Here is a 26,931-nt window from a genome sequence, read left to right on the forward strand (position 1 = left end):
TGTAACCTCCATTAGCTTTGTTCATAGCAATGAACAGTTTGGTATATCATTCCCTTTCTTCCATGCCTTTTGCTTCTCTTCTTTCACAACTATTTGTAAAGCCTCCTCAGATAACCACTTTGACTTTTTGCATTTTTTTCCCTTTGGGATGGTTTTGGTCACCACTTCCTGCACAGTGTTACAAACTTCATCCATTCCAGAGTTCTTCAGGCACTCTGTTTACCAGATATAATCTCTTGAATCTGTTTGTCATTTCCACTGTGTAATCATAAGGGATTTGATTTAGGTCATACCTGAACAGCCTAGTGGTTCCCCATACTTTCTTCAATTTAAGCCTGAATTTTGCAAGAAGGAGTTTATGATCTGAGCCATAGTCAGCTCCAGGTCTTTTTTTTACTGATTGTATAGTGCTTCTCCATCTTTGGCTGCAAAGAACATAATCAGTCTGATTTTGGTATTGACTGTCTGGTGATGTCCATGTGTAGAGTCATCTCTCATGTCGTTGGAAGAGGGTGTTTGCTATGACCAGTGCGTTCTCTTGGCAAAACTCTGTTAGCCTTTGCCTTGTTTCATTTTGTACTCCAAGGCCAAACTTGGCTATTACTCCAAGTATCTCTTAACTGCCTACTTTTGCATTCCAGTCCCCTATGATAAAAATGATATCTTTTTTGGTGTGAGTTCTAGAAGAGGTTGCCAGAGAAGGCAATGGCAACCCACTCCAGTACTCTTGCCTGGAAAATCCCATGGATGGAGGAGCCTGGTAGGCTGCAGTCTGTGGGGTTGCGAAGAGTCAGACATGACTGAGTGACTTCACTTTCACTTTTCACTCTCATGCATTGGAGAAGGAAGTGGCAACCCACTCCGGTGTTCTTGCCTGGAGAATCCCAAGGATGGGGGAGCCTGGTGGGCTGCCGTCCATGGGGTCGCACAGAGTTGGACACGACTGAAGCGACTTAGCAGCAGCAGCAGCAGAAGAGGTTGTAGGTCTTCATAGAACCAGTCAACTTCAGCTTCTTCAGCATCAGTGGTTGGGGCATAGACTTGGATTACTGTGATGAATGATTTACCTTGGGAATGAACCAAGATCATTCTGTCATTTTACAGATTGCACTCGAGTACTGCATTTCAGACTCTTTTGTTGACTATGAGTGCTACTCCGTTTCTTCTAAGTGATTCTTGCCCACAGTAGTAGTTATAATGGTCATCTGAATTAAATTTGCCCATCCGCATGGATTTGGGGTTTCCCTAATAGCTCAGTTGGTAAAGAATCCGCCTGCAATGTAGGAGACCTGGGTTTGATCCCTGAGTTGGGAAGATCCCCTGGAGAAGGGAAAGACTACTCACTCCAGTATTCTGGCCTGGAGAATTTCACGGATGGTATAGTCCATGGTGGGTCGCAAAGAGTCGGATACAACTGAGTGACTTTCACTTCACATCACTTTTAGTTCACTGATTCCTAAGATGTCGATATTCAGTTTTTCCATCTCCTGCTTGACTACATCCAATTTACCTTAATTCATGGACCTAACATTCCAGGTTCCTATGCAATATTGTTCTTTACAGCATCAGACTTTACTTTCACCACCAGACATATTCACAACTTTCTGCATTGGTCCAGCCTCTTCATTCTTTCTGGAGCTATTTGTAACTATCCTCTGCTATTCCCCAGTAGCATATTGGACACCTTCCAACCTGGGGGGCTCATCTTCCAGTGTCATATCTTTTTGCCCTTTCATACTATTCAAGGGGTTCTCGTGGCAAGAATACTGGAGGGTTTTGCCATTTCTTCCTCCAGTGGACCATGTGTTGTCAGAACTCTTCATCATGACCTATCCGTCTTATGTGGCCCTGTACAGCATGGCTCAGAGTTTGTTGAGTTACATAAGCATTTTCGCCAGGATAAGGCTGTGATCCATGAAGGGGAGTCTCCTGTAGATGGTCCTTATTTAGAGAATGATGTTCAGTTATACTTATTTAAAAAAAAATCAGCCAGCATTTTGCACAGTCATGCCACATAACCAAAGTCACTTGTGTCTTGGGGAGTACCCATTTCGGATGTGTATGTGCTCACTGGTTGGCTTAGTATCCTCCTTTTGCAAAGAGTGGTGCTCCTTTCAGAACCAAGTAGATCATGAAAGGATCCAGCATTGGAAGATGGAGCAAAATGCCCAGAAATTATTACTTTTTCCCTAAAAAGGCTGTACTTCTTTCACTTCTGAAAGTGGGTCACTAACCCCAAGAGCCAGTCACACTCACAGTGACCAGCTTCGCCAATGTGATGCGCTGTCCAGCTTTAGCTGTTGGCCTTGCAGGCGACTTCTCTTCATGTTGGGATATGTTGTGTTTTTGTCCCTTCCTGAATCCATGTGACTACCTAAATTAGCCCTCCATTTTTCTCAAGTTGCCTAATTTTAATGACGCAATTCTCAATGAAACATGGAGGAACTTCAGAGCTGCTTTACTTATTATTTATCAATTGTCCTCTGTCTCATTCACTGAAGAGAATCTCATACACCTGGAAACTGAAATTCAATGCTATGGCTTCTTTAATAAAACAAATCTGTGCTTCACAGGTACATCATGATCCCGTCAATGTTTAATATGAAGCAGTGCCTGGGGCAGAGTAAGGCTCCTTTAAGGCAGTACTCAGTCACAAGGAAGACGTTACTATAGCCAGATCCCTTGTCCCTCAGAGCCCTGATGTCAGCTGACTGTGTTTTGTCAGGGTCTGAGGATCCAAAATGACCCATCTTAAAAAAATGCGGACATTCTATGATTTTTCTGGCATCATTTAACTTAAATTTAGCTCTCGACTGATCAAAAGCTCAGTAAGAGGTGGAGAGAAAGACCATGTTTAGATTCCTGTGACCGAAAAGTTTAGGAAAAGGAAGAGGTGATTGTTACAGCTATTTATCCCAGTCATTATTTCTCTGTTTAACACTAAGGACAGCTATATTTTCTTTATGAGCTACAGAAGACAACACGAGGAAGTGAGATTGAATCAGATCACTATCAAAGCAGCCGGGACAGTGGGAGCCATGACTGGACGTCTGTCCACATCCTCTGTCTTCACTCTCTCTTACTTCCACCTTTCCTCTCCCCCATGTGTGGCTCTGCCAGATTTAGAAGAAAAAAAAGAAAGAAAGAAAAACAGGATGTCTAGATAAATTTGAATTTCAGACAAATGAAGGATAGTATTTTTGTACACATTTTGTGCGCTACTGGGTGCCTATTCCATGATGGTATTCCACGTGCAGTCTCTCCCACACGAGTCCGTGCTCTTGTTTTATTTTCTTGCAGTTTTCATATGCAGATTTGTTCTTTAATTGGATCAAAGGGTCCTTCAGGCAGGATCTTATCTGGTATTTCTCAAGGCACCCTAGATATTGACTTCCCTATTTGGAGGCCTATGTTAGATTTTTCAAAAGTTCCCTTCTACTGCAAGTACAGAACACCCCTGAGCTCCTTATATCTTTCCTCTCATATCTCCGAAGTCATCACTTCATGAACAATGACCAGGCTGAGCACAGAGCTCTGAGCGTAAGTGTGCTGTGTATTTTTATGAGTGGTAGATGAACTGAAAGCAGTTTGCTGTCTTAAGAGGCAATTAAATTAACTTACCTGCATGCCAGGAGTTAGTAGTAAGCTCTATCTGCCATGCTGTCCATCTGGGAAGTTAGGTTAATTCCTCTTCCCTTTTGGAAAGATAAGAGGATTGAGGAAGGGAATGAGGTTGGGAGCTATACCTAGTTTTGTAAACGTGTGTCCTAAGAGTAGGAAAGAACTGAGAAAGCTAATAGAACAATGTAAATGACAAAATGTGCAACTCACATTCAAAAGCTTCCTAGTATGTAGAGTCGTGGTACCATCAGATAACAAGGTGCCTTTTTACATACTTTGTGCTTCGATTAATGCTATTATTTAGATCATCCTTTGTAAAGGACACCTAGCAGGCTTGAAACCTTGAAGATTAAGAGTGATGAATGCCCTCTCTTGGTTCAGTGCTTTTCGGGTGTAAAGTGCACAGAAGAGTGAACACACATTTAGAAGTGTCTAGATGATTAGTTCTATGCCAGCTAGGCTTGCCCAAGGCAGGCTTGTCAAGACAGTCCCCTGGCTCCCCCTTTTGAGACTTTTCCTCTAGTGCGTAGCTCCCTACTGCCCACTTCAGGTCAGTTCAGTCGCTCAGTCGTGTCCAACTGTGACCCCATGGACTGCAGCACGCCAGGCCTCCCTGTCCATCACCAATTCCCGGAGTTCGCCCAAACTCAAGTCCATTGAGTCGGTGATGCCATGCAACAATCTCATCTTCTGTCGTCCCCTTCTCCTCCCACCTTCAATCTTTCCCAGCATCAGGGTCTTTTCCAATGAGTCAGCTCTTCACATCAGGTGGCCTGCATCATTTGGAGGCTAGAGGTAAGCTAGGAAACTGCCTTCAGATACCACCACTCTGTCCCGCTGTGAAAACTGCCCTTTTGACTATACACAGAAATGACTATAAATGAAATAGCCACCCAGCTCATATTCTACTTTAGCAAATAAACATGAACTTGCTGTTTATAAGCATCAGTGTAAATCTATAACTTCTTGTAGCTCTACATATCCCCAATGTCCCTGGAATCAGACTAGAAGAATAAAAGCTGAACATGGGAATTCATGTTAATTTCTCACCAACTCCAACACCTTTAACGTAAGAAAACAAGGTTTGTACGAAAGTAGGTTATCACATATATGTGGTAGAAATCCGGTGTGATTACCCCAAGGCTCAAGATATGATTCAAAAACCTTTTCTGGAATATTTATGCTTTTCAGTCAACTCATAAATCTTATCCTCCAAACTTTATACCTCTGATGTCAAATGAATTTTAGCCCATTAGCCATTTGTTGAAAAAATAATGTTAGGATGTAGGTTTTATCTGTAAAGAGACCAAATTAAGCTTATTTTTAATCCTGATGCACACCCCATTTTTATTACAACCATCTAATGAAACAATTAGAGGAAGATTGAAATAAATATTTATGTTTTATTCATGCTAGAAGTACTTATTCTGTCCTTCAGGATGAAGCCTTGTAATACTGTTATCAATTCCTTAATATTAAAATAAGTCTCATTATTTCCTTTGAAAATTTTTTTATTGGATGTTTGAGTTTGGGTGGGAATGAGCCTAATGATTAGAGAAATATGGCAATTCTAGGTCATTTTTACTCAAGAAAGTTGAGTGTGTTGATTAACTCCAGAATGTCTTAGATCTCTGATTTGGGGAATGAAAACTGTAATAAAATCATTTCCAGGACTCTAGCTCTGTTTATTTGAATAGTAGTTTTATCTATCTGATTTGAATTCAAATGCATTATTAATACTTTTCTCCTTTTTTAATATAGGTGGAAAACAGACCAAAATATTACGGAAGAGAGTATGTATTCTGCTATTCATTGTTTTAATAACATAATAAGTAGTCATTTTCATATGTCATTTAAATATTAAATATTAAAAATTTTCCAATATATAGTCTTCATCAAATGTCCATTGTGCAAGAGTTTAATAATAAGGATAAATGCAATCAGATCCTTTTGTATTGAATTGTTCTTATAATATTCAGGTGTTTGGCTTTCACAAATGTGGGAGGAACACTATCTTCTGCTACATTCAGTTCTTCTCAAAAAGCGGCCACTGCGTGCCTGGAAGTATTTGAAGCATAAGGCAGCATTTTCCATAGTTGTGGCTCTCTTAGTCTTTCATTTCACTTTCTACGTCGATACCACATAAACAGCTCGAGTCAAAGACTGTAAACTGAGGCCGAATTCCTGGCTTTTACGCATCTCAGCCAGTGCAGCACTCAGGAGAGTCATCCCATTTCCTTGCAGTCTCATAAAACCAAAAGGATGATTTCTCGTGATGTGGATCTATTAGCCAAATTACCTTAATACCATAATTATGATTTCCTCCATTTTCCTCTTAATTTCATCTCTTGTTTTACTTTCTGAGAAACCTACTGCAAAGCAAATATGCATTACCATAAAAACAACCAGCAGGCTGTGGCTGTGGCATGGTGCACAGCTCACAGCAGGCAGAACTGCCCAGCACAGAGTCAGGGTAGATACACAGTTCACTCTTCTTCCCATGTCCAACCTGGAGGCATTCAGAGGCAAAGTCTCTTTCAAGTCCACCGACCAAACTAAAACCTCCTTCCTCTATTCCCTTACCCATCAGAGCCTCACACTTGTGATTAATGATGCTATTATTTGTCCCAGTTCAGCAGCTACTTCCTAATTGCCATGGCTGCATTTCTGAACCTTCCTACTGGGCCTTGAAAATTCAGCTACGCTTCTGGAGTACCTGCCTGGACCACTGGCCTCCTCTCTTCCACCCCCACATCCCTAACATTCAACCTGGATATAAGATGACTTTTTCTTTCTTCAGTATACTGTTTTGGCTTTTGCTCTAGAACAACAACAACAAAAAAGAATTAAAAAAGAAAATGAAAACCTAATATATACTTCTAAAATAGAACACTTTTGTATACGAATTCCATAAGGAACTCTATTCATTGTCTTTTCCTGTTTTGCATAAGACTTTTATTGAATAACCTCCTAGTTCTCATCCTCAAACTCCCATCCACATAAACTGTGTAGTGAGAGGAGACCAAAGAAACCACAAAGAAGGGACATTTCCTATTAGAGGGAAGTTAGCTTAAACACTTCAGATTCTGTGTTTCCCTTTCTTTTTAAAAAACTACAAGGTTTTTTAAATTCCATTCAAAATATAAGATATGCTCTATTCAGGAAACATTTGTACATATATTTTCTTAGAAAGAATCACAATAAAGTGTGGACAATGGGTGTCATTAGTGAAAAGGGAATTTGTATTTCTCTACTGTTTATGTTTTTATTTCCTTTGTGCCTTTTAATTTTCCCACTGTGGATAGGTATTACTTTGGTTTTTAAAAAGTTAAACGATACCTAATTAACTGGGGAAAATTAAAGCACAGTGATCGAACCCAGGTCTCCCGCATTGCAGGCAGATTCTTTACCAGCTGAGCGACAAGGGAAGCCCAAGAATACTGGAGTGAATAGCCTATCCTTTCTTCAGTGGATCTTCCTGACCCAGGAATTGAACTAGGGTCTCATGCATAGCAGGCGGACTCTTTGCCAACTGCGCTACCAGGGAAGCCCGTATAGGAATTGACAATGTGTAAAATACCATAACCCACCATTAAAGAGAAGTATTGTTAACTTTTTTTCCTTCATCTCTTTCTTTCCAGTCTTTGTGCAGGCCTTCTTTTTGAAAAGTTGGGATCATAATTTATATATATATATATATATATAAAATATAGTATATATTATATATATGTGTGTGTGTGTGTATATATATATATATATGACACTTTTAAATCTATCCCTAAAGGGGATGCTGAGCTGCATGCTGAGTCTTCAGGTGCACAAAATTGTTACTTCTTTCAAACAATTGAGTTTATCTTTGTTCTTGACTGCTTGGCATCTGTTGCCAGCCATCCCTGAAACAAGGGCATTTAAACGAAGCTGCTTCCAGGTTAGCCACCTGTTTAGGATGCTCCTCCCCTCGTGGTTTTTGCCCTTCTCCGCCCAGAGAGTGGTCTGGGCCTGGGGTATCCGGTTTCTCTGCCCTCCTCTGTGTGTGCCTCTTCCTGCTATGGTCATCCCCGCCTGCCTCCCGCCCTGCCCTGTCCGGTTGTATCCTGGACATCCCAGCCTAAACATCTTGTGGCACCAGCTTCTGCCCTTTCTGTCTCTGATGTGGGAAACTTTCCAGTGCCCTCTGCTCTTCTACCCTCCCCAAGTCTGTCTGTCTGTCTGTCTGTCTGTCTCTCTGTCTCTCTCTTACTGGCCTGGTAACTGCAGGCTGCCCTCAGGTCCCTGCTCAGACCATCTGTCCAGTCTTCTCCAGCTCCAGCTCTTACTACAAAGAAGGTCTCCAGTCTACGAGCATACCACCCTAAACGCGCCAAGCTCGTCGTCAAAGGAGGCTTCTCCACCTCCCAACTCAGACCCACTGAGCCTGGGCTCTGGCCAGATTTCTCCCAATTTCCCTCCCAAAATAACTGGAGACACTGGTCTCCTTTCGATCAGTTGTGGGCAGGAGGATTACTCTTACATCACACAGTATGTTTATCCTCACCCCAGAAATGCGCTGCTCCAAGACCTCCATGTGTTGGCTCTCAAGATTTAAAACCAAAATTTGAGAAGCCACAACCCCTCTTTTTCCCAAGCTATCACTGTTCTAGACTTTTGAGAGTTGATTTGAGAACTCAAAGCCAGAACATTGGGACCTTGCTCCCCTAAGACTAAAGCTTCAGCTTGTAAGATCTAGCAGTACAGAATAGAAGGGAATTAGGACATAAAAATGGTGACACATGAACTTCCCTGGTGGCTCAGTGGTAAGGAATCTGCCTGCAATGCAGGGGGCACAGGAGACTCGGGTTTGATCCCTGAGTTGAGAAGATCCCCTGGAAGAGGGCATGGCAACCCATTCCAGTATTCTTGCCTGGAGAATCCCATGGACAGAGGAGCCTGGCAGGCTATAATCCATAGGGTTGCAAAGAGTTGGACACGACTGAAGCAACTTAGCATGCACCCATTGTGATAGGTATATTTTTTTTCCAAAAAATTATCCTGGTACATGTGTCCTCTAAATAATCTTTGTATTCCTGGGGAAAAACTTGCGTAGCCAATTTTCCCTCCCTCCCCTCTCCCTTCCAGGAGGGTAAAAGAGGATTATTTTTCCAGATAATTTTTTCTCTAATTTATTCTTCCAAATTCTCTAAGATTGGGTAATCCTAGAAAGAGAGTGTTGTTCCCTCTCCCGAGAGCCCAGGGCCCCTTGGTACCGACCTCACCCTGTAACCCAGCTCCCACCTTCCTCTGTAACACAGAATGATCAAATCTCTGAAAACAGGGTTGAGCAGCTGTCATTGTTTGAGGGTGACAGAGAGCTGGCTGGTTGACTGTCCCTAACTGCTGTCCTGTTCTCTTCTCCCCTGGCATCACCATACGCCCTCTAGGGCTCAGACATCCCTTCCAGAGCAAAGCAGTCTCTGGCTAAGCCTGAAATCCTACTGCATTTTCTACATGCATCTGTATTACTTTTTAAATAGCATGGGAAAAAATAAACATTATCTTTAAAAAAAAAATAGGTACATTTTCCAAACACATCCCTAAGAGATTGCTCTCAAAATTTAAAGAAGTGGAAGACTGCTCATGACTGCTGGCTATTCTTACCAGCGAATGAGCCTCTTAAATGAACAACACCCCACACCTGAAGTAAGCAGGGTGATAATCAGTATGTGTTCATTTGCAATCAGGATAATACATACTGAGCGGAGAGCTAAATTGGTAAATGCTCTTTTGTTATTCCCCGTGGTTAAAAGAGGAGTCGTAACCTGGCTTTTGGTTCTGACTTTAATTTTCAGCTTGTGAGCAAAGACAATAGCAGAAAGCCAGGTGGACTTGGCCTTCTTCCTTTTCTTTTGCATATTATCTGTTTGGGTGCATGCTGGGAGGTGGGTCCAAGCCCATTTGGAATTATACATTAGTCACTTCCTTCTTCATTAAGGTGAGGAGCTGTAAATTCTAGGTGGTCCCACCATGTCTTTTAACCAGCTCTTTGTGGTCCATACCTGCTGTATGGTTTGTTCAGAACAAAGATGCTCTTGTCTCTTCTCAGGTTCCACGGTATCATCTCCCGAGAGAAGGCAGATGAGCTTCTTGGAGGCGTAGAGGGTGCCTACATTCTTCGAGAAAGCCAGCGCCAGCCAGGATGCTACACGTTAGCGCTAAGGTAAACCCGATTATCCACAGTTGCAACTGCTTTACAAGGATTTACTTATTTTTCCCTTTTTTTTTATTGTGGTAAAATATACATAACATATAGGGCTTTCCTGGTGGCTCAGCTGGTAAAGAATCCGCCTGCAATGCAGGAGACCCTGGTTCGATTCCTGTGTCAGGAAGTTCCACTGGAAAAGGGATAGGCTACCCACTCCAGTATTCTTGGACTTCCCTGGTGGCTCAGATGGTAAAGAATCCACCCACAATGTGGGAGACCTGGGTTCCATCCCTGAGTTGGGAAGATCCCCAGGAGGAGGGCATGGCAACCCTCTCCAGTATACTTGCCTGGAGAATCCCCGTGGACCAGAGGAGCCTGGCAGGCTACGGTCCATGGAGTCGCAAAGAGTTGGACATGACTGAATGACTAAGCACAAGCACATACATAACATATAATGTATCATTTTAATTATCTGTAAGTGTGCAATTCAGTGGCATTAAGTATATTCTCAATGTTGTGCAGCCATCTCCACTATCATCTCCCAGAACTTTTTCATCATCCCAAATTAAAACTCCATTAATCAGTTGTTCCCCATTTCCCCCTAATTATTTTTTTATTTTCATGTCATTTACAAGTGCCCAGCAGCATATTACAGGTTTACATGTGTCCTGGGTCACAGATGTTATCAGTTGATGGACTCCAAGGCTCTGTTTATGCATGCACAATATTCTTGGGAGAATTATCTGCAAATTTAGTGCTTCTAGAGCTGCTTCTGCCTGAAACATCAAGCCAGTGAATTAAGACATACCTCTGCCTCCTTTTTCTGCACAAATTCTGTACTCAGTTGTGTCTGATTCTTTGCAACCCCACGGACTGTGCCCTGCCAGGCTCCTCTGTCCATGGGATTTTCCAAACAAGAATACTGGAAAGGGTTGTTATCTCCTCCTCCAGGGGATATCTTCCTGACCCAGGGATCGAATCTGCATCTTTCTGCATTAGCAGGCTTCTTTACCCACTGAGCCATCTGGAAAGCTTGCCTCCCTTCAGTTCAGCTCAGTTCAGTCACTCAGTCTTGTCCAACTCTTTGCGACCCCATGAATCGCAGCATGCCAAGCCTCCCTGTCCATCACCAACTCCCAGAGTTCACTCAAACTCATGTCCACCATGTCGGCGATGCCATCCAGCCATCTCATCCTCGGTCGTCCCCTTCTCCTCCTGCCCCCAATCCCTCCCAGCATCAGAGTCTTTTCTAATGAGTCAACTCTTGGCATGAGGTGGCCAAAGTATTGGAGTTTCAGCTTTAGCATCAGTCCTTCCAATGAACACCTAGGACTGATCTCCTTTAGGATGGACTGGTTGGACCTCCTTGTAGTCCAAGGGACTCTCAAGAGTCTTTTCCAACATCACAGTTCAAAAGCATCAATTCTTTGGTGCTCAGCTTTCTTCACAGTCCAACTCTCACATCCATACATGACCACTGGAAAAACCATAGCCTTGACTACACGGACCTTTCTTGGCAAAGTAATATCTCTGCTTTTCAATATGCTATCTAGGTTGGTCATAACATTCCTTCCAAGGAGTAAGCATTTTTTAATTTCATGGCTGCAGTCACCATCTGCAGTGATTTTGGAGCTCCAAAAAATAAAGTCTGACACTGTTTCCACTGTTTCCCCATCTATTTCTGATGAAGTGATGGGACCGGATGCCATGATCTTCGTTTTCTGACTGTTGAGCTTTAAGCCAACTTTTTCATTCTCCTCTTTCACTTTCACCAAGAGGCTTTTTAGTTCCTCTTCACTTTCTGCCATAAGGGTGGTGTCTTCTGCATATCTGAGGTTATTGATATTTCTCCCAGCAATCTTGATTTCAGCTTGTGCAGCCCTTGTCAAAAGTCTTCACCTCACACTGTGGGTGTGTGCCTGAACACACATGCATTTGGTCCACTGGGTTCTCTCTGGAATCATATTGACCCATAGACCTCCCACTAGAGGTCATGACACTTCATGCTAGCAAGCCATCAGACCAGAGCTCTCATTAGCACTTTACCATGAAATCACAGTATTAAAAATCACAGCACCCCAAAGGCATTGCCTTTACTGCACTTTCCTAACCTGCATCAAATATTTTATATCCTTCGATCCTCATGACAACCCTACAAGATTTGAGGAAAGTTTTCAATTTCAAAATCGAATTGTCTTCCAAAAGTTCATCTGTGAACTCTTTGGAATTAGGAAGCACTGTCTCCGTGGAAAAAAATGGTGTCAATGAAACACTTCCCAGGTCCACCCACAAAGACGTGTTCAACCCACCATCTCGGTTGTGATTGTAGAACGATGCTTTCCCAGCTGCACTTGGGATGTTATTTATGTCTTCAGTGGTGTCACCATGATGAAGCACTTCAAGAATAGCAAGTGCTCTAGGGATGCAAAGTGTTTTCTCAGCTTACCGGCATCCCCTTCAGCAGGAGCTGACAGTCCCAGTGGGAAGCCCAGAAGCGGCTGTGAGCTGTAGGACCAGGGCCAAGAGGGGACAATCAGCACTAATGGGAGAACCCTAATGATTAAGTCTCTGTGATGCTGTCACTGATGCTCAAGCAAAGTGTGCTCCACAGCTCCCCTGTTACCCTTCTGCTGGACCAACTAGGATGGAAGGCATGGGTGCGCTCCTGATGATGGTCAAAGATATAATAATAAAAGGACCCAAGGCCAGTGGTTATAACTTCCCCTGCAGAGATAATTGCCTGGTAGAGGGGAGGGAGTGGAGGGGCATGGCTGGCTTCCATTAAGAAATTTTTAACATGTTTGTGAATCAGGCAGTACCCCCTGACTATGCAAATGAGGATGACTATGACCCATGGCCATAGTGATTTCTAAGACCAAATGATGTCATAGGACTGGCTGGGGTTAAACCCACCTTTGCATCTTTTCCAGGGGTATAGCCTCAAGCAGGTACCCCATCTCTTCAAGTCTCAATTCTCTCAGCTGTCAAACAAGAACAATAATTGTACTTGTCTTGAAGGGTCTCCATGATAACCTCATGGGGGGAAATCATGTCAGGCCCTTAGCCCAGTGTCTGGCATTCAGTACAGATCCCAGAAGTGTTAGCTGACACTGTCACCCACTGACCTGGTTTCTAAAACTCTTATGATCTCTCCTTCCTCATGGGCAGGTTTGGAAACCAGACCTTAAACTACAGGCTCTTCTATGATGGAAAACACTTTGTGGGTGAGAAGAGGTTTGAATCGATTCATGATTTGGTCACAGATGGCTTGATAACACTGTACATAGAAACAAAAGCTTCAGAATACATTTCCAAAATGACAACAAACCCCATCTATGAACACATTGGATATGCCACTCTACTCAGAGAAAAAGTATCCAGAAGGCTAAGCAGGTCTAAAAATGAATCAAGAAAAGCCAGCGTCACAAACGAAGAGCACACAGCCGTCGAAAAGGTAAGCCACGCGTGGGACGAACACAGTCTCTCTGTTTGTAATCTATGCTGAAAACCCGGATGCTTAATTCAGTATGTGATTTGCCACACTGTTGCAGGAGACCAACCCACTCCCATCCAAAAAACCTTAGACATTTTGTGCTAAAAGAGACCTTGGAAGTCTGATTTCAGTTCAACTCCCTCATTTTCCAGATGAAAACAGTGAGGTCAAAAATGTCCGATGATTTGCCAGAACTCATAAGTCAGGGCCAGGACTTCCACTAATAATTGTCTGTGAGTTTATTTGAAGTTTGAAAGAAAAAAAAATCCTTAAAAAAAATTAGTGTTTTATGATGAAAATGGTCACTTGTATTTTTAGTTGCCATTTGCGGTGTCCCTGGCTCCATCTCCAGTTCAACCCAGCTGGCCAAATACGTAGTGTTTGTATTTGCTTCTCTTAGAACTTGATGACCATGTGTGATGCACAGGTCAGTAATCCCTCTTGAAGGTGGTCTTACCTAGATAATAGATTTTATTGACAGATATGGGGGCATTAGCCGTGATGATGGCTATGTCTCTAGGAGACTTGGAAAGATACAGTCAGCATCAATGCTAATGCCCCCATCTCTGGCTCTATCTCTGGGAGGCTTGTCCTTTGCCCCAGAGGAGGAGTTGTTGGGCCTCGTTGAGGATGAGACCCTCCCAAATGGGTGATGCTCAAGCTGGTGGCAGGATGTGGCGAGGAGGGTCTGATTTTCCTCTCCAGTAAGTTGCTGTTTATGTGAAAGACGCCACCGCAGTTTGCTAGCAGATTTTTTGGATGTGTCCCTTTAGGAACCATCTGCTTTGACTGGTCCTATCTGTTTTCCACTGAAACAAAGCGACAGCCAGCCATGCCAGTTAGCCCCCCTGAGTCTGTGCTGAGCCTAGCTTCTAAGGCGAGCTTGGACTGGGGCAGATAGAAGTGAGCGGGGTTGAGCACGGCTCCTTCTGGTGTTTGTTAATCCTTAATTAAACCGGAACAGCCCCCCTCCTCCCCCTGTTGTCCAGTGTGAGCAAAAAGCAGAGGAACCTCAGGTTGACTGACCGGGCTTCAGCTTTGGTGACGGGGATGCACCAGAAAGCACAGAAAGCACCGAGAGCAGGAGGAGAGCAGAGGATGGCAGGCGGGCCTGCTGGCAGACAGGGCGTGATCCTAATTGATTTGCTAATTGAGCTTTAGAGCCTAGGAGAACCTGCCTCAGAATCACGTCAGTTGAGCAGCTGGCCCATGAAAAAATCATTTGCCATTTTCATTTTATAACTCCAGAGTCTCCAAAGCACCTGTTTATTCGTTGGCGAATAATTGATTTGGGAAATGATAGGGTTCCTGATTGTTTACATTTCAACAGAAGAGAGAGGACTTGAGTCCCAGCTTCCTGGGAGTTTGTTCCTGTCTAAGCAAAAGCTGTTCCTTAGTCTGTTTGCAAAAATCTGTTCAGAAAGTAATTTAGAATAGAAAATCCAGAAGCCGACTTTCCCGGCCATGACAAATCAGAAGATGAATTGTAAAATAAATCTCTGAAGTGGTGTTTATATTTCTGAATTGGAGAGAAATGCCACCCAAAAGGCAATCTGTTACAACTGCAGACAACGCATTAGAACATTTCCAGGAGAAGAAGTGAATAGGAAGTGACTCTGGTGTATTTGGGATGAGAGTTTAGATCCTGGGTATTGGAATTGATATTGGTAGATTTTTGTCGTCCCTCAAGAGGAAAGTTGGGTCACTAGGAACTGATATTTCTAGATGGTAGTCCCATAAGGAAGCTTACATGAAAAAATATGTCCTTTCTTGTAGAGCATTTTGTATTTATTTATTAAAATTAAATTTTAGAGAAAATCAATCATCAGATTAACAATTACTTTGAGTGAGCCGCCCAGTACACTTTTACCTTTTTCAGGAAAAGGTAGATAAAGAAAACATAGAAGGAGGAAGTCCAGACTCAGCGAAAGGTTTGATGGATGGGCAATGGTGGCGCCGATTTCTTGGACGTTAATGATACACTGGCTGACTTTCCTAGAGGACGCTCCCAGCACTGGGTCTGGTCATTTGCTGGGGGTCACTCATTTTGTTAGTGGATTGTGAAGTAACTTCGTACGACTCCATCTGTTTCTTTCTGACCTTATTGACAAGTGGAATTATTAAAAGTCTCAGTCTTGCCAGAAATCCTATTTCCCTTAAGGGCAGGTCAGTGGACTGTTGCCATGGCGGCAGTGACTCAAAAAGAGGTGGCAGAAACTTGAATGGATTGACTGAGAAGTGCCCGGGGCACCTGTCTGCTTCAGTAATGGCATGTCTTGAGGGATTTAATGAGTGAAATGGGTAGGCTTCCTAATATTTCTCAAATCCAGACAGCCCAGCATTTCATTTTCCAGACTACTTAAACTTGATCTGCCCACTTATTTTATTGATCATTTCCTAATGAATCCAGAGATATGTGTAAATCCGAGAATATTAACAATGTTAATTGGCAAAAAGATATTACCTACCCTATCAGATTTGAGTGGTTTCCAGATTTACCTCCTGTCAAGGTGGTTAGCAGTAAACTTGACTTTAATAACTGGAGATGAGGCAGGGAGAGGGGAGGGTGCAAATGAAAAAAACAAAGAAAACACTGTGGTGGTTAGCCAACAGGGATCTGTTTCCTTTCTGATTCTTTAATTGATTTTTAAAACATTACTATATGTAAGTGCCACCATTTGGTGCATTTAATTAAAATGTTCATGCCCAGCATCATTTCTTTTATGAAATTAATTTCAGTGATTATTCCATAGATTGCTTGTCTACTGATCTCCAGAACCTGTGCTGTAAGCAATGTAAGAGTAACAACAAGATTCAACATCAGTTCAGACTTTTGCAGTTGGTAAACAGATTTCACGCATGTGAAATAATTTTCCACTTTATCCTCAGAGCAGCTTTGCCAGGTACATAGGGCAGGAATGATTATCCCCATTTTATTGAAAAAGTCACAATGGCAAGACAAGGAATCAAACCCAGACTTCCTAACTCCAAGTTCAAAGCTTCTTAAATCTATGGAGCAGCTGGACCTCATTCTGTTCTTATTGCCTTAAGCAAAGACCTTTGCTTTTGACCATCCTGCATCAATTGATGGTAAGAATCTCTTAATATTTACATGTGTTTTTGACAATACACTGCTATTACTAGCTCTAATAAGTAAATTGTTTTGTAATGAATTTTATTATTAGTGAAAGTTGCTCAGTCATGTCTGACTCTTTGCAACCCCATGGGCTATATAGTCCATGGAATTCTCCAGGCCAGAATTCTGGAGTGGGTAGCCTTTCCCTTCTCCAAGGGATCTTCCCAACCCAGGTCTCCCACATTGCAGGTGGATTCTTTACCAGCTGAGCTACAAGGGAAGCCTTGTAAAGGATACCTGACTGAATCAAATATATGTGACAACCATATTTTCAACGAAAAGTGTAAGTGAAATTGTTAGTCACTCAGTCATGTCTGACCTCATGGACTGTAACCCACCAGGCTCCACTGTCCATGTAATTCTCTAGGCCACAATACTGGAATGGGTAGCCATTTCCTTCTCCAGGGCATCTTCCTGACCCAGGGATCGAACCCCAGTCTCCCACATTACAGGCAGATTCATTACCATCTGAGCCATCAGGGAGGGAAACCCCAATATTTTCAGTAACACATATGTATTAAGTAAAGCTACTTGCTGAGTTAAATTGTATTTATGCTTTACTGGAGAAAAAATCATTTGTACTCTTGGTGTAATACAAGCACACTAAAGAATATAGTTTACCAGTTAATCATTTCCCTAATTTTTATAATAGCAAATGTCAGAAAATGATCTAAATGCCCATCAGTTGGGGATTACTTAGAATGAATTATGGTACACCCATATACAGGAATATCACGCAACCACAGAAAAGAAAGAGGATGTTCTCATATGGATTCATTTGAAAGTTAATTAGTCAGGGTTATCAAATGCAAAAACAGATATAGTATGCATAGTATGGTTTTACTTATGTAAACCAGAAAAAAAGATTTTACATATTTTTTTTCTAGGAAAATTATAAAATACCCCCCAAAGGATGATGAGCTAGTGTGAGGACTGCCAGTGGGGAGTGGGAAGGGGGTGTCTAAGATATAAGGGTGGGAAGGAGACTCCTGCTACTATTTTGTACTCTTTGAATTTTGAACCATGATAAATCCTATTCAGAAAATTAATTAAGAAAAAAATGCATTATGTCCTAAATTCACATACATTAAAGCAAACCCTGAGTAAAACATCCACCATACTCATCATGTTACCCGCCCCACCCCCTGTCCCTGGACCCAGACTGTTTTCCCATCCCTTCTTACTGGTCCCCTTCCCCATCCTGTTGCTGCTCCTGCTGCTAAGTCGCCTCAGTCGTGTCCGACTCTGTGCGACCCCATAGATGGCAGCCCACCAGGCTCTGCCATCCCTGGGATTCTCCAGGCAAGAACACTGGAGTGGGTTGCCATTTCCTTCTCCAATGCATGAAAGTGAAAAGTGAAAGTGAAGTCGCTCAGTCATGTCTGACTCTTCATGACCCCGTGGACTGCAGCCTACCAGGCTCCTCCACCCATGGGATTCTCCAAGCAAGAGTACTGGAGTAGGTTGTCAGTGCCTTCTCCGCCCCATCCTGTTAGCTGTTGTTTTTTGTTTTTTTCTCTTTTTTTCTTTCATTTCCCTTTGGATTGTTAGCAAAGAGGCTGTGGTTAGCAGCCTTTCACTGAAGGTTGAAAATGGTAATTATAGCGTAGGACCTAAATCACGAAATAGAGTGTGGCGTGACTATGCCTGGAAATGGGTTAACTATTGCTTCCTGCTGACCTTGCCCCCTGCCCACCTACAGACCCCTCAGTGGTGCTCCCCTGGGGCTCTTCCCAGCCACCCCCATTTTACATGCCTTTTCACCCCACCCCACCCTCCTTCCTCAAGCTGCCCCAGGCCAGCTCCCAGATTTCTCCCACTATTCTAGGCAGCAAGGAAGGCTCTCTGGTTTCTGCTTGTGTTGCTGTGAAACTAGGAGGGTGGCCTTGTCTGGAGTGAAGGGCTCTGAGCCCTCACCCTGAGAAGCAGCACACCTCAGGACACCAGATGGTGTGTCTCCCTCCGTGTTCTCTCTGTGCGACTCCTGCCGCCCCTGAGCTGAGCCCTGACCCACTGGGGCATTGTGAGAAACTAGAGCCTGGAGGAAGAGGGTACTGGAGACTGCCTCATGCATCCCCTTTGTTTTATACAAGAGGACACTGAGGCACCCAGCTCCTTGGTCTGGGATATTTCAGAGACATCTAGAGGTCACAGAGGCTCGGATAGAGAAAAAAGAATGCTTTAAAATAACCTGCCCCTTAGATGTTCTCTTAAAGTTAAGATCTTTGAGGAGCACAAGTCATATGTACAGGACTCCCAAGTGAATGAATGAAAAGTGAAAAATGAATTCAGAAGGCAGTCTTAAATGTGTCACAGCCTAGCAGTAAATACAAGACAGATTCACTGGGGTTTTGAAGAGAAGTTGATTAACAAGAAATCTTTCTCAAGGACTGGCAATGGCGGGAGCTGCTGAAGGGACTGGGGAAAGGTACTGGGGTTCCTGGAGCCTGATGAGAGCTGGAGCGGAGACTCCCACCAGAAGGGGCTGCCACAGGAGTGGGGGTGAGGGAGCACAGGAGCGGGGCTCCTGTAGGGGGCGCTCCTATAAAAACAGAGCTCCCACAGGAGGGCGATAGAGAGAGACCCCTACAATCAAGCAAGGGTGTGAGCTTTGGGTGCTGCGCCTCTCAAGAGGGAGGGGGCAGTGGAAGAAATATCTCATCTTCTCTCTCCTCCCACCCTGCGATCTCCTGCCTGTATCTCTCACTGGACAAATCCCACTGGAAGCTAGAGGATAAAGGAGCCAGGGATACAGTTAATCAGTTTCCCCACCACAGGCGAAAGCAGGACAGGATTGAATTTGACACAAGGGATGTGGCAGAGAGTAACCAATACAACTGCAAGTGATGAATAGAATAAAATCTGTGCAAGCAGTGTGTTAACCTTGTTCGAATTCCATTAGAATGTTGGTTGACCCGGTTCAGAAACCATGATTGGCATTAATGCAAGATTGCGAGGCAGCCCTTTACGTGGATGGGCTCCACCACTGTGCCCTTATGGAAGAGGTCTTGGTCCTGGAGGGTGGAGAGGCTTTGCGACTTTATCAAGGACAGTTGATTCAAGCATGGTGTCACCCACTGCCCTTCCCCAAGCTGAGACACTGCATCCATATGCCAAAGAAAGAGCCTGCATTGTTCACGTATAAGGCATCCTGGGGCTGGAAAAGACGTTCACATGACAGGCTCTGGAAAACCTGTAGAACTGCTCTGCAGGTGGTCCCTTGGAAATATGTGAGTGGCATAACCAGTCTTTTCTCGGGAGAAAGGATAAATGAAGATGAGCATAACTTAGCTAGTAAAAGTGACAGGTGCAGTAATGACTCTGATCATCTTCCTCCTCTCACACATGGCATCATAAAATGGAATGGGATATAATGCTGTAAGGATGAATGGATTTGAACTTGGATTACATTTGCTCATGAAACCAGGTTTTACCAGAGTGTTATTTTAAATCAGAATCTCCAAACACTGTGAAACTTACGCAGTCTGAAAAAGAGCTGATTTGGCTAGGTCAGTGGTTCTCAAACCAGCTTCAAGTTAGAATCACCCTGGGAGCTTTTTAGAAAAGACCCATGTTACCCTCCTGACTTAACTGAATTAAAGCCTCTACTGGTGAAGCTCAAGCCTATTTTTAAAGTTCTCCAGGTAATTCTAAAGTTCTCAACCCTTGGTTAGATGAAAGGTCAGATGGGGAAGTAAAGGTTATCAGATACTTGGGGAAGAATTTTCTTTTAAGGACACCTGTCCCACTTTCTCTAATGCCTCTTTTTTTTTTCTGAGACTCTTTTTTTTGTCATAATTTAGGCACTGGCATTCTTTCTCACCTCTACCTCTGCATAAAAAGTCCTCCATGTAAAAATTCTTAAGAGTAGACTCTGGCAGTTCTGGTTACTCAGTTTGGTTCAAAGGTTTGTGCATTGTTCCTTTTTCCCTGAGTCCTTTCCCCGGATTATTGGCTAAAATTTGAATGATGGGGAAAATTAAATGTAGGATGATTAAGAGAATTTAATGAAGAAACAAGGAAAAGTCAGTGTCTCTTCTTTAGGTGCTATGTGTATGTACTTAGTCGCATCTGACTCTTTGTGACCCCATGGACTGTAGCCCACCAGGCTCCTCTGTCCATTGAATTTTTCAGATGAGAATACTGGAATGGGTTGCCATTTCTCCCTTTAGGGGATCTTACCAACCCAGGGATTGAACCCAAGTCTCCTGTGTCTTCTGCATTGCAGACAGATTCTTTACCCACCGAGCCATCGGCATCGGGGAAGTCCTCTTTGGGGCTAGTAGGTGGTTTTCTTAAGACAAAGTTTATAGGACAAGGATTCTTATCTGTCCACTGGGGAGTTTTCAAAACTACCAATGCCTGGGACACACCCCCAGAAAACAGATTTAACTACTTAGGATAAGAGCTGAGCATCTGGAGTTTAGATTCTCCGGGCGATTCTGATCTGCAGCTAAAACTGAGAATCTCTGCTGTAGAGGAATAACTAAAATTGAGTTAGGTTGTTTGGTTTACTATCTTTTATCAGAGAGTTACTTTTTTTTCTTTTTACCATCCCCTCGCTATCAGTGGTCTCAAGGTAAGAGCTTTACAGGAACAAAAAGAAAAGTTATCCTAATACATTCAGTGTGTGTTAGAATAAGATGGTCCCAATCCTCCTCATTCATCCCCATCCTAAATCTCTCTAGCAAAGAGCTCAATGCAATCCTTGTTGGAATATTGTCTATGCAAACAGTGCCATCTAGTGGCTGAGAAAAGAGTAACATGCTGGCTGCCATCTCAAAAGACCACACTTAAACAGATGTGGAAGTAATGAGCAAGAACAAATTTTTCGCAGTGAATCCACTGAATTGACCCCATTTCCTCAGGTTTTGTGACATAGATCGGGCTATGCAATGGCTAGGGAGTATCTGTTTTGTGATTCATGCTCATTCTTTGTGTAAGCAGATAGGCAGTTCTGCCAGCCTGAGACACTTAGATGTGCAAAAAGCCCCAGTGATCTTATTCACTGAGATTCTGGTCTATAGATGCTGGAAAAATTTTTTTTAATTTGTTTATTTTTGGCTGCAATGGGTGTTCATTGCTTTGTGCAGTCTTTCTGTAGTTGCGGTGTGCAGGCTTCGCATTGCAGTGACTTCTCTCGTTGCGGAGCAGGGTTCTAGGTGCACAGGCTTCAGCAGTTGCAGCTCCTGGGCCCTAGAGCGTGGGCTCAGGAGTCGTGGCCCATGTGCTTAGTTGCTCCACAGCATGGACCAAGGATCAAACCTGTGTCCCCTGCCTTGGCAAGCAGATTCCTATCCATTTTGCCACCAGGGAAGTCTAAGGTGCTCAAACTTTTTGACCTCTGGGTCCTTTGGTACTTTTTAAATTACCGAGGACCCCAAAGAGTTTTTGTTTATGTGAGTTATATCTGCTGGTACTTCCTGCTTTAAAAAGTAAAACCGAGAAAAAAAATTAATTCTTTTCAACGTCACGATAGTGAAGTCATTCTGTGTTTGCATAAATAACGTATTTTTGTGATGAATAACGCCATTCCCCAAAAGAGAAAATGAGAATATTGTCCTTGTTTCACAATTTGTAAATCTCTCAAATGTCTGGCCTAACAGAAAACATCTTGATTCTCACATCTGCTTCTGTGTTCAACTTGTGATTTATATTGCTTTGTCTGAAGTATAGGAAGAAGCTCTGGCCTCAGACATATATGTCATTGGCAAAAGGAAGAATGTTTTTAACTTTCTATTTTGTATTGGTGTATAGCCAATTAACAATGTTGTCATAGTTCCAGGTGGACCAGAAAGGGACTCAGCCACACATATACATGTATGCATTCTCCCCCAAACTCCCCTCCCGTCCAGGCTGCCACATAGCATTGAGCAAGAGTTCCATGTGCTGTACACATGGTCCTTGTTGGCTATCCATTTTAAATATAGCAGCATTTGGGTTTTTTACCTCTTTTTTTTTTTTTTTTAACAATAGAACAAAACAAGTGTAGTTTCTCAAAGGTTACTTACAATGTCAGTCAGTTGGAACAGGCAATTAATAAGCATAGTTTTGACAGAGAGGATCACCCAAACATCAGTGGACCACACTTGGAGAACCGCTGCTCTGGGTAACCACTGGATGGACAAAAACACACGTTTTAAAGAAGTTTCTATTTGTGCGTCTCCAGGGAAGTGTTTGGGAGGAATGATTGTTCCACTTGTATCCCCTTTGACTATGGGGGTGAAAGCTTCTGTCACCCGGGACTGCTGTCCACCCTGGCAGGGAGACTGCTGAGTTTGCCCTGTTTGTAACCTCTGAGTTCTTCCTAGGCGCCTTCCCTGGGGGTGGGCAACAGAACTGATGCCTGGGCCTCTGTCACTTGGAAACAGCTTTCCAGGTAATTCTGATGCATGTTCCAACAAGGAACCAGCCACCTGCTCTTACCCCTTCTCTGTACAGATGAGAAACTGAGGCCCACGTCTCAAGGTTATATGGTGACATCGAGCGCTGGTGGGACGAGATGCCACCTTGGGGAATCCCACTATTCTCCTTCCTTGGCCTGGCGCGGGGCATCACCCTCTTTCTTACTCCTCCAGCACCTCTCCTTCCGCCAGCTGTGCATCCGTCTGGTCAGGACTCACCAGTCTGCCCACCTCTACTCCCACAGTGAGGAGCTGTCATTTTTGCCACCTAGCACTGTGCACTGTCTTTTGGAAAACTGCACCCCAAGCCAACCCCCCCACCCCCGCAACTCTAAGTTTAGGTGGGTGGTTCAAGGCTGATCCAAGGGGTCACATTTCCATGGCTTCTGTGGTTGGTTCAACAGTGGGCATGCGATCAACTCACATCCCATAAAACCAATAAATTTACACTGTGAGTTCCCTGAAGAAGGCCCTTCTACCCTCTTCTGAGCTGGAGTCAACAGGAAGTAGAGTCTGGGTAGCTGAAGCCTTCTAACCATCACTTAGAGCCAGAGAAAGTGGAGCCGGGAAGTGAGGAGAAACAAACTGAGTCCCAGCCAAGGGAATGTTTCCACTGAGTTTAGGTGTCTGCTGTATTTATAACCAGAAGCACTCTAACTCACACCACCCCCACCCCTGTCCTCCACACACTCATTCTGCACTCGCTGCTTGTTAGTGTTATCGAGAAAGCTCAGACATTTTAATAGAATCATACTCACTGTTCTTTTCCACGATGACATTAAATCAGAAAAAGGCACATCTTGTGTTTACTGAAATGGGTAGGAATGTAGCACCTGGATTACCAGGTGGACATGAGAAATAACCCCCAAACCACCTCTGCACCTCTCCTTCTCTTGGCCCTTGGCTCTGAAGAAGTGGATCTGTAGATTTCTTAATAAAGACATGCACTTAAATAAGATTATGGCAATCTGTTAAAGAGTTCTAGTGAACTCTGATGAACCAAATTGTTATCTGCTCATGGCTTTACCAGGAAATCTTTTTTAACAGAACAGGAAGAAACGTGGCCCCATCTGTAGCATAGGATCTGGCCAAAAAGAGCCTCTATTGAACAGGAGACCTCCGAGGTTATCAGTAATACAGAGGATATGAATTGGAAACCTGCAGACCCTGAAGAAAGAAAGGTCAAAATTCCAGTCTGGAGTCTTTATGAATTAAAAGCTTAGCTTATAAGAATGTATAGGATTTTTTCTAGAACATGGAGAAAAAGAAGGATTTTTTTTTTCTGGATAATTTCTACTGACATTAATGGAAGTCAGATTGTCAGAGCTACCTCTTAGGTGATTTGTGTCTGTTGCCTCTGGAACAGGTTGCAGAACTGGCATTCCTCATTCCTCAACAATGAAATGTCTGGCTGGGTTTTATGACAACAGTTTATAAATGTCCTCATTGGTTTTGTCTCTCTTTACACATAATCACTTTGAAGTTTCCACAAAGTTAATAATTTACTTTGTACCTAGTCCCTATTTATGAAGCTGATGGTGTCTAACCATCAGAAGAATGAAGTTTGCAAATACAGCTTTTATAGCTCTCATGTGATTCGGTGACTTAAAACAACTATTAAGGATTCAAATGGCTGTCTTATGTAACAGATTCTTCTTTAATACTCAAATTGAGAGTCAGAAATAAGATACAGAAAGACCCCCCACATCCTTTAATAGAGTCGGGCTAGTTATAATTTATCACAGTTTATATAAATCCCATGTAAAACAGTTCATGATATAAAATAATTCTAATACTTTTAATCTTGAATGATTGTAGGAAATTTATAGTTACCAAAAAAGAACTTTGAATTTATCAAGCATGGCATAGATTTTAATCCATTATAGAGCTATATGATTTCATTCAGCTTCATAGCAGTCTTTAAGTTTTGAGTTCCTATGCTTTAGCAATAAAAAAGGGAAAAAAATATTTATATATATATACACCCCTAGTTGGGGAGGCCCAGGGATGGCCTCTAGGTCACAGCACTGCTGCTGCTGCTAAGTCGCGTCAGTCGTGTCCGACTCTGTGCAACCCCATAGACGGCAGCCCACCAGGCTCCCCCGTCCCTGGGATTCTCCAGGCAAGAACACTGGAGTGGGCTGCAGTTTCCTTCTCCAGGTCATAGCACTAGTAACTATTAATTAGAACCCGGGTTGGCTGACTTCAAGGCTGCTGTCCTGTCTAGTGTACACACTGACAAGGTAAACTATCTTGCTTTGTGTCTAATTTGAAAACTGCTAAACAAAGCGCTATATTGGGAATTGTTTCCCTCTTTAGATACCAGTCCTCCTGTCTCTCTGTGGTGTGATTCTAATCGTCAGCTGCTCTGGACTAATTCGTTCTTAGGAAGAAATATGTCTGGCTAAGAGAGTTCCTTAAGAAGACAAGTGTTCATTATAGACAAATATGCCTACCTCTGTGATTTCTGAATGAAAATCCCTCTGTGTCTCTTTAGCCTGACACTCTATGAATTTTAAAATGATCTGGCAATATTGTCAAGCTCAATATGTGGACCTCCCCTAAATCCCAAAGTAACAAGTATGAAATGCATGCTTCAGCAGCAAGCCAGCATCTCACACCTTCCAGCTCTGATGGAATAAATTGGAATGAGAGGAACTGAAGGCATAGCTACCCTCATGAATGTGAGGAAGTACTGCCTGACCTAGTCCCCCCAGCTTTGAAACACTGGCTAAACTGTGAGATTGTAAAATGAGATACATAGAGTTTTTAATTTACTGGATTTTTTTCTTCCTCCGGTAAATTACATGTAAAAATCAATCAGGTAACAAGAAAAGGAAGAAACACTAGCATTTACTGAGGTTTTATTGAGCTTCTATCATGTACAACGTGCTGGAAAGGGTGCTTTGGGTTTCTGCCCTCATAATGGCTCTGGGGAGGAAGAACTAGGGTGGTTGAAGTAACTTATTCATGACCTCAGGCTTCCTAGGTGGCGCTAGTGGTAAAAAACCCACCTGCCAATGCAGGAGATGTAAGAGACCCTGGTTCGATCTTTGGGTTGAGAAGATCCCCTGGAGGAGGGCATGGCAACCCACCCCAGTACTTTTGTCTGGAGAATCCCATGAACAGAGGGGCCTGGTGGGCTACAGTCCACAGTGTCACAAAGAGTCAGTCACAGCTGAAGTGACTTGACACGCACGCACACATGTATTCATGAGTACTCAACTGGTGTGTGAGCCAGAACCCAACCTTTGGCTCTCTTGATGTGGAAGCCCCTTCAAGAGCTCCCTGCTACCTGAAAGTGAACTCTGGGGGGGTACACAGCACCTGTGATGACTTTGTCCCCTTAGCCAGTCAGCCTGCACACATCTCTTTGCCCTCATCCACTTCATCTCCCCAGCCTGATCCATGAGGTGAGCACATGTGAACCATTAACACGCCCTGAGCATACCAGCTGACGTCATGCCCCTCAGCCTTTACTGAGTTTCCTCCACCTTTCTACAGTGCCAGCTTACTCAGCCAGCCCCCGACCCTGACCCAGGGAATGCCACCTATCTTTGCGGATCAAGCTCAGGTATTTTCCTACCTACAAAGCCTCTTCCCATACCTCACCCAAGCCTTCCAGGACATGCTTTCCTTTGTCCATCTCACTGTCACTTAGTTATGCCTCTGAATGCACTTAGTGCGCTGCACTGAAGAGTTTGCTTGTTCACTCATCCTTAATTATCTATAATCAATAACAAATAAATATTCACTGAGTACTTAATCTGTCAAACACTGTTCTTCTCAAGGATGACAAAGCACAATTACAATGCCTAGCTCAGGATCGCAAGTGACATAAGCACCGTAAGTGAGCCCCTGGGTCTTTGCTAAAAAAAAAAAAAACACAAAAAACTAAGGAAGAGGCTCTTGCTTCTCTGGAGTTGTTGTTGTTGTTGTGTGTGTGTGTGTGTGTGTTTGTGTGTGTGTGTGTGGTGGGGGCGGGGTTGGTCAAGACGGACAGGTCATGGTGGAGAGTTATGAAAATATGTGGTCCACTGGAGAAGGGAATGGCAAACCACTTCAGTATTCTTGCCTTGAGAACCCCATGAACAGTATG

General features: G+C 43.3%; 1 protein-coding gene across 1 annotated transcript in view; it reads left to right on the forward strand.

Moving 5' to 3' along the window:
- CHN2 (chimerin 2) overlaps positions 1-26,931 on the forward strand; it is a 340,146-nt gene that overhangs the window by 200,983 nt on the left and 112,232 nt on the right. The window contains exons 4-6 of the mRNA XM_018047100.1: positions 5,383-5,414; positions 9,701-9,814; positions 12,968-13,253. Coding sequence (XP_017902589.1) covers positions 5,383-5,414; positions 9,701-9,814; positions 12,968-13,253 — 432 coding nt within the window. The remainder of the gene's footprint in view (positions 1-5,382; positions 5,415-9,700; positions 9,815-12,967; positions 13,254-26,931) is intronic.

Source organism: Capra hircus, chromosome 4, assembly GCF_001704415.2.
Source record: "Capra hircus breed San Clemente chromosome 4, ASM170441v1, whole genome shotgun sequence".
Taxonomy (NCBI): Eukaryota; Metazoa; Chordata; class Mammalia; order Artiodactyla; family Bovidae; genus Capra; species Capra hircus.